Source organism: Anopheles arabiensis, chromosome 3 (genome assembly GCF_016920715.1).
Source record: "Anopheles arabiensis isolate DONGOLA chromosome 3, AaraD3, whole genome shotgun sequence".
NCBI lineage: Eukaryota > Metazoa > Arthropoda > Insecta > Diptera > Culicidae > Anopheles > Anopheles arabiensis.
In genome coordinates this window covers 90,768,024-90,775,589 of record NC_053518.1, presented here as the reverse complement: position 1 = coordinate 90,775,589, position 7,566 = coordinate 90,768,024, and the positions used below count along the sequence as shown (strand labels likewise).

The 7,566-nt window shown below is 48.1% G+C and overlaps 2 protein-coding genes across 3 annotated transcripts; both read right to left on the bottom strand.

Moving 5' to 3' along the window:
- Positions 1-25: 25 nt before the first annotated feature.
- Positions 26-3,771, bottom strand: LOC120899654 (myosin-1B-like). Of its 2 annotated transcripts, none has more exons than XM_040305728.1 (6): positions 3,424-3,771; positions 1,643-3,334; positions 1,488-1,571; positions 1,262-1,415; positions 1,064-1,197; positions 26-996 (listed from the first exon to the last, which is right to left on the bottom strand). In XM_040305728.1, exons 1-6 carry the CDS (start codon positions 3,484-3,486, stop codon positions 214-216), a joined length of 2,910 nt encoding a protein of 969 aa, XP_040161662.1. In that variant the 5' UTR covers positions 3,487-3,771; the 3' UTR covers positions 26-213. The 2 variants fall into 2 exon arrangements, with proteins under 2 accessions (XP_040161662.1, XP_040161663.1); XM_040305729.1 differs by having other exon boundaries at positions 1,643-3,328.
- Positions 3,772-3,866: 95 nt separating this feature from the next.
- Positions 3,867-6,321, bottom strand: LOC120899663. The gene is made up of 4 exons (XM_040305754.1): positions 5,816-6,321; positions 4,779-5,402; positions 4,548-4,712; positions 3,867-4,479 (listed from the first exon to the last, which is right to left on the bottom strand). The coding sequence occupies exons 1-4, from the start codon at positions 6,050-6,052 to the stop codon at positions 4,366-4,368; spliced, it is 1,140 nt and encodes a 379-aa protein (XP_040161688.1). The 5' UTR covers positions 6,053-6,321; the 3' UTR covers positions 3,867-4,365.
- Positions 6,322-7,566: the final 1,245 nt, after the last annotated feature.

Below are 7,566 nucleotides of genomic sequence, written 5' to 3'. Positions count from 1 at the left end.
ATCGATCGATTTGATGATACAAAGGTTTTACTTAAAAGCGGCAGTTTATTTCAAATGAACATCTTATCTTATGAATATCAGTTACACATCTTGCACCTAAATGAATGTTAACGTACAGAAAGTATAAAAAAGGTGTTAAATCAATCTGGAGCTGTCCTACTTAAAGGGTTATAATAGTAAAACTAAATAAATAACTACACTATCACTCTATCGTTAAGTCCGACCGCTCTTCAACCGTTTCGACCGGATGGCAAGCCCACCGAAGAAGAAAAATATCTGTGCCAGCATGCCAACGTAAGCGATCAGTATGAGAAACAGTGATGTGTTGGACGATCGTGCACGCTCTTCCTGCCGATCGTCATAGTCCGGTTCGTTGGTAAAGCAGAGATACAGCGTCATATCATTGCAGCCCTCTGGGTCGTTACTGAAATCCCTGAGAGGTGACAGTACGGCACCGGGTGAACCGATCGACGTCGAAAGGGAATTAGATCTACCTTTGGCGCTTAGTCGTCGCGTCTGATCACACAGCTGGCGCCGTTTGGTGCGGCTTTGCACCTGCATGCGCAGAATGTTGTACCGATTGTTGCCATACGGCTGGCTGAACCGGTAGTCCCTAACGACGGGTGAAGTCGCAGGATCAGCCGTACTGGCCGTGGTCAAAGTTGTGGTTGTTGTGCTAATAGTTGTTAGTGTTGGTTTTGGTGTAGTGTTGATGGGTGCTATTGCACGAACCAGCTCCAGCTTATCGACTGATCGCCTTTGGGGCATCACGATCGGTTTTGACAAGGATTCCTGATTGGAACTCATCCGTTGGATAGTTTCATTCTTTACTCCAACTGTATCCTGTTGACACGGAGGACTGTTCACGAGATTCCTATTGGAATCGAACAAAACCTTGCGCTGATGGTCTTTACGACCTCCAACACGTCCCGAGATCTTCTTGGTAGAGTCATTTACCGGCTGTTGTGCGCGTCTTGTTGCTTTGGTGGTGCATTTCTAATGTAGAACCGGACCAATGGAGACATATTAGTAAATAATCTAGACACTAGTGTTGTATTCTTACCCCGCTTGTGTCTTGTGACTTAGAAACATCGGAAACGAGCGCCACAGGTTCAGAAGGTACAGAGCGTTTATTGGTATTCTTTTCCGGCTCAATGTTATTAAACAGTTTGTCACTATTGAAGTTGAGTTTGGTACCTAAGGAATCAAAGTGATAGTGTGTAAATGAATTAAAGCACATAAACTGTATCAAAATGCTTACCCATGTTGGTTTGAGTAGATTGCGCAATCGTCGATTTTCGAGCACTGGACACTTCCTTTGCCGTTTTTAGTTCGTTCTGCATCAATTGATTCTCCTTCAAACTCTCTTTCAGGTCCTTTTCCAACGTAGTGCATTGTGTTTCCAATTCTTCAATCTGGAAATAAGGGATAGTTTGACTTTAGTTTAGTGTATTTTTATATTTAATTTGAGCTACAAAGCAACTTACATGTTTTTGATAGTCCTCAAGTTTCAACCGCAGTCCGTCCTTGTCTGATTCTAATTTTGCTGTAATTTCTTCTTGCTGCTTTTTCTAAAGAAGCAAAAAATGCATATAATTCATAGAAATCATATTGTTCCTTATTCTATACTCCAGACACTCACCATACGATCTGCAATCTCTTCCGTTTGGCCCTGACACTCAACCTTCGCCTTGTGAAGCTTCACCTCCAACACATGCATCGAATCTTCGAACAGCTTCCCCAGACTCGTCCGTTCCTGAGTCCACTGTTTTTCGTTTTCCTCCAGCAACGAACGAGCCTTGTACAGCTTCACCCACAGCTTATCACAGTCGTGCTGACTCTGCTCGTACTGACACTGCTTCTTTTCGTACAGCGCGCTCAGTCGTTCCAGCTCCGCCGCTCCACGCTTTTGCTGGCCTTTCCACTCTTCCGTCTGACGGGTTAGCTCCTCCGTTCGGGCCTTTTCCCGCTCGAGACTGTCGGCGAGTGTCGAGCGGGATGTCTCCGCCTCTGTCAACGATTTACGAAGTTCCGCGAGCTGCTCATTTACTATCCCCTCCTGGACCTGTTTGTCGGCCTGTGCTTTATATAGTTGTTTCAACGTATCCTCCAACTCCTGTACCTTCTTCTGGAGTTCCTGATTTTCGAGCTCTTTCTCTTTCAGCTTGATATCGACCACCGTTGCGGCGAGATTCTGCGAATCGCTACACACACTCTCGTCCGGTGTGGCGAGCCGGAAGGATTTTTCGGAAAATTCACACGAACTCTCGAAGGAATCCATCCCGCCAGCAGCACCGTGGATACGGTTTTCACGAATGAAACGCCGCAAATCGGCCACCGCTTCCGTCAGGTTCTGGTTGATGCCGTCCTTTAGCGCCAGCTCCTCCTGCAGCGCTTCCACCGTCATGTGCAGCAGCTGGTTGTCTTCCTTCAGCGAGGCGCACTGTTTTTTCACTGCCTTGCAGCGCTCCAGCTCCTTGCTGGCCGAGTCCTTCGACTTGGCGATCTCGTCCTGCAGCAGCTCGATGCAGTTGCTCTTCGATTCGAGCTGCTTCTGCAGCTGTTCCGTCACGCGGTTGATGCGATGCGCGTGTTCCGCCGTGCTGGTCGCACACTTGCACGGTTGTTCCTTCTGCTGCAGTGCGGCGATTTTGGCCTGGGCGCGCTTCCTGTCCCGCTGCAGCTCCTGCACATTGCGCAGCAGCTGTTCGATTTGCTTTTCCTGGTTACTGTTTTCCACCCGGGTAGCGTCCAGCTGGTTGCTTAGATTCTTCACCTTCCATTCCAGTGCCGTCCGCCCGTTCGCTTTGGTTGGGGATGGGTTTCTCTCGACGGTCTCTTGGTTACCACCGCACGGCTTACTTAGTGCCAGTTTGTCTCCCTTGCTTTGGCTGTGGATGTTCATTATGTTGCCACAGGAGCTTTGATCGCGTAAAACATTCACCGATCGTTTCGCGTTCAGAAACGCTTTATCCAGAAACGATCGGTTGATGATGATTTTCCTTTCATTCTCTGGAACGAAGGAGTTCAGAAATGCTTTTATGCTGTGCTGGAATGGTTCCTCAAATGCAAGACCAATGTTTTGGAAGTACGGAATGGAGTGTGCTACGCAGGAAAAGTAAAGCATCAGCGAAAACACGTAAACAGAGTCACTGTCGGGGATCTCATTGTCCCTGTTCAGCTTCAGCTCAAAGTTTGGAAACTTTTCACGTAGAAATTCAATGACAGTGCCTTCCCGCAGCTCGTACGATCGCTTGACTTTGCTGCGGAAGGTGTCGTAGCACCGAGCCAACGCAATGCAATCCTGACCAGGGTTCAGCTCTGCACACTTTACCTTCCGTAAGGCGAAAATAGAGTAGTATTAGAAAGACGAAGGAACAAAATGGCATTGGTGTAAGTGCAGTTTATCACCATGCAATTTACCCATCTCAGTACTAGCCGCCGCCAGTAAGGGTCCTCCTTTTTTGTGGATTGATTTTCAGCCATTACTTCACACGGAGGAACCGACTTTGTTCGATAAGGTTCCGCAACATTTTAAGCGCAGCAACGCTGCTGTGTAACTGTGTGTTGTGTTGATCTGCTGTACTCCTGTGTAATGGCGCGTAGACTGCGCTAAGGATGGGTGTTGGGGAAGGTTCGGGCATTCGGGAAGCAAACGTCACATACGAGACGAGCTTACAACGCATCCATTCGTACAATAGATGCGTCTACACTGACGCGATCTGGTTAGGGATATTGGGATATCGAATAATTAAGCGCGTGGGCTTATAATTACGCTCGTATCGTCTATTATAAGCCACACAAATGCTATGCTTGGACTTTGAATATTCTTTCGGCACTATCTGTATGAACCATTGATAATTTACTTGATTTCGATTTCTTTATTGAAAGCAAACGCTTTTCGTTCGTGTTTGGTTTATTGGTGGCAAACTCTTTGCCTCGTAACAATTCATGCCAATTGTATACATTATTCTTTTCCTTTCTCTTGTTGTGTTCGATAAATTTTGAATGATTCGCATTTTGTTTTTAACAGCAACCAGTAGTAGTGGCCTTTCGGTGTTTGTCACAATAAAATAATACAAACTTTGCTCTAAATCTTCTCTACTCTTCCAACAGGGCCGAGAGAATTTCAAACAAGATTTTGGCATTTCGAGTGGATTTCTGTGGAGCTTCTGCCGAGGTCGTCCAGCTCCTTTATATACAGATTTTGGAATTCGTTTTCTTTTCATTGTTATGTTGACACTCTCTCTCGATGTGATGTGGCGTATGAAACTTGTAAAACTATTTGCAACTATTTTAAGTGGTAATTGGTATTTCAACGTGACTTTCTGCTATAGATTGGGGTCATTACGCACGCCTTCACGGCTACTGGATTCTTCGACAGTAGTAACCCAACGTCTTGCACTTTTCGCACAGCATCTGCGGATGAACTTTCGATTGATCCGACACATCCAGTCCGTCCGGTTTCTCCAGCGGGCGCTGAATGAGAAAGAAGAAGTCACCAATGAGATTTGAAATCGAATTACATTAATCTCCTCTAGTCGTACCTGTTTGTGTGGATAGACATTGATGTGGCACTTGATGCACTCCTGACCATGGTTGGCCCACGAATTGCCCGACATCCACTTTCGCTTGCACTTCGGACACTTGTACTCGCCGAAGCAGCGCTTCTTGCCCTGGTACGGTGTTTTGCCTTCCGCTTTCGGGCGAGCCTAGAGGACATTAAAAGGAAGATAAGCATAACTTCCCATTCTGTCACCTCTCCACCCCACACTCACCTGAGGACAGTCTCGAATGTAGTGACCCTTCTTGAAGCACAGATGGCAAAGATAGTTGGCCGGCGGCACTTTGCTATACTTCAGGTTCGCGTTCTGCAAGTGTTGCTGCTCCATACCTCCGGCGTGCAGTGGCAGCGGCTGATGTCCTCCGTACGTGGGTTGATGATAGTGGTTACTCGTCAGCGGCAGTGGTGCATGAAGATGCAAGGCTTGCTGGGGTTTTGTCAATGGCAACTCGTGATGCTGCTGCTTTGCATTATGATGGTGATTGTGATGGTGATGATGATGTTGATGATGATGATGGTGGGGATGATGTTGATGCACTAACGTCGTCGGTGAGACACTTCTTCCATAGCCAGCGAATCCTTTAACCGCCCCGGTGAGAAACGCTCGACCATATCCAGCATGATGCTCCACTTCCAGATGGGTTGGGCGCGCTCTGGAAGTTATCTCGAGCAGCCCTAGCTCGAGTCTGGTCTGGTCGCATAGTTCGGCCAGCTCTTCGGCAAGCAGCGGTGAGTCACACTCGTCCCGACGATCTTGGGCGTACGCATCGCTGGACAGTGTCGACGGTGCGAACGATTCGGGCCCGGTCCAGTAAGGTGGCGAGAACAGTTTCGAGCTCTGGAAGAATGACAGACAACGGAACGTTTTTCATAAGATGTTAAGGTATTTGTCGTCCTAACAATAAAAGGTGAGGATCATGTTTAATCTCTCACAAAAAGATTAGTTGTAGATCATCAATGTCAGATGATCAGAATCATCAAAAACGCAAGATAATAGTGTCAGTGATCTGTATTGTAATTGAAATTCTGAATAGTGTACGATCGAGAATACAAGATCCGGGATCAGTTGATCATTAAAATATTCTAACATTTGATGAAGAAATTAGCCAGCCAAGGTCTATAGATCTCGTTCCATTAAACAATTCCAATGAACATATGCTAACCACACCTCCAATTACAGAACTCAAGAAACACTTGTTGAGATCTTCACACTTTGGAATGTATCTTCTACTTCAACGGCGGCCATCTTACCTGCAAAGACTCGCTCGAATGTGCGTCCAGATTCGCCAGATAGTACCACTGGAGGGCGGCGGCCGCCGCCGCAGCTGTCGACACCGGCGATCCAAATGTGCCTCCCCCTCCTCCCCCACTGTCCGAGTCTCCGCTTCCCGCACTTTCCGTACTGCCCTGCCGCGGTTGAATCGCGTTCAGCCCCATCCGTCCCGCTCCAAGGCCCGGAGTCGCCACAGAAGTCGCTAGTGTGCACATGTAGTGTAATTGGAGTGCACCCTCAGACACAGAGTGTCAATTATCGCGATCGATCGTAGTTGTTTACGTTCGGGAGTTTACGAATTTGGGTCGTAATACAACGGAATGAATCACGCTTCAAGCAAGCAACACGTCGATCGTGCTGTGGATCACGCAAATTCACGAATTCACAATTAATAAACACCAGCGCCCGAGTTGTGAAGCCGTGCACAGGTGAACACACCAACACGCGTCCCAAGGGTGTACACCTTCACTTCCCGTGATCGCGTCCCGTTTTTTTCCCTACTACCCCGTAGTGGCAGCGCACGCCACTCGGCCACCTTCGAATATTGGTATTAGATGGTAAAAATACTTCGTTTTCACTATTTTTAGCCCACACACCGGCAGCGCTGTTGTGTGTTGTGCTGGGTGGTGGTGATGGTGGTTCGTAGCTCGGATGATATGCTGTTTTGCTCTCAGCTTTTGGTACGGCAGCTACAGCAGCAGGGACCCCGCAGGGAGCGCTTCGATTTCGATTGTGGCAGCGAACGGCCGGTCCAAAGGGAATGCAGTTTCCGGGAACAAAGGTTCGATTTGATGCACACACTTCTTCCCGATTGACACTACATTGACACCGTTTTTTATCGCTCTCTCTCGCTCTCTTTCTTTACATGTTTGCAGCTGCAGCAGTTCTCCAAGTGCATCTGGCTTTGCGGGTGATCGTCTCTCCCATCCGCACGCACGAGAAACACCGTTGCGAAACGCAAACAAAAACACTGACGCAGACCGAATTTCGGCAGTATTGGTGAGGATGATTCTGCTGATCTCTCGCTGTGTGTCTTACTGCGCCATCCACGTTGCCACGGTACGGGTTTTTGGGAGGAAAGGTGGTGTTACGTCCAATATGGCGCACCTCAGACGCCCACGTTTTGTCCCGTTCCGTGTCACGTCCGCAGCTTGATATAGGGTAGGGATGCTTCTAACGCTGCGCTTGCGAAGAAAGTGAGGAAAATTCCACCTCTATCACGTACGTGTCACGATCACTGCAGCAGCAGCATCTTCTTGCGCCACGCCAGGGGCCACCGATCTGCGGAAGATAACGATACGCAATTGAAGTTCAAACTTGTTGCAAACGCTTCGCTTCGCTAGTGTATTGACGATGAGCAGGACGATGACTCACTCTCTTGAGGACACAGAAGATGATCACGACTTACCTGTCAGCGATCCTCAATATCTCTGATCGGACTTTTTCTTCCAGCGTCGTCTGGGTGTTGGAGTTGATGACAATCTTAGTATGCCTCGACAAACCCACTATCCCTTACTCTGCCGGATGCAAAAGAAGTCCGACTACGCGATCCTACCCGAACGTACGGCACCGACCGTATGAACCAGCATGAAGGAGCGCAGTCAATCTCTCACCCGCGAACCACATACCGGATTGGAAAATCTCGCGTGAATTTTCCTTCCCTACTGCGCACTCTCGCACGCACGCAACGGAAAACTCTCAAACTCTCCCACATTTGTCGCGCATATGT

What these genes read in the sequence shown, in the direction of transcription:
- LOC120899654 (XM_040305728.1), bottom strand. Translation starts at nt 3,486, where the DNA reads ATGGCTGAAAATCAATCCACAAAAAAGGAGGACCCTTACTGGCGGCGG. An exon ending in GGCGGCTAGTACTGAGATGG is followed by an intron (nt 3,335 to 3,423) that starts GTAAATTGCATG and finishes GCCTTACGGAAG; the next exon opens with GTAAAGTGTGCAGAGCTGAA. An exon ending in AGTCACAAGACACAAGCGGG is followed by an intron (nt 997 to 1,063) that starts GTAAGAATACAA and finishes GTTCTACATTAG; the next exon opens with AAATGCACCACCAAAGCAAC.
- LOC120899663 (XM_040305754.1), bottom strand. Translation starts at nt 6,052, where the DNA reads ATGTGCACACTAGCGACTTCTGTGGCGACTCCGGGCCTTGGAGCGGGA. An exon ending in ACATTCGAGACTGTCCTCAG is followed by an intron (nt 4,713 to 4,778) that starts GTGAGTGTGGGG and finishes AATGTCCTCTAG; the next exon opens with GCTCGCCCGAAAGCGGAAGG. An exon ending in ATGTCTATCCACACAAACAG is followed by an intron (nt 4,480 to 4,547) that starts GTACGACTAGAG and finishes TTTCTCATTCAG; the next exon opens with CGCCCGCTGGAGAAACCGGA.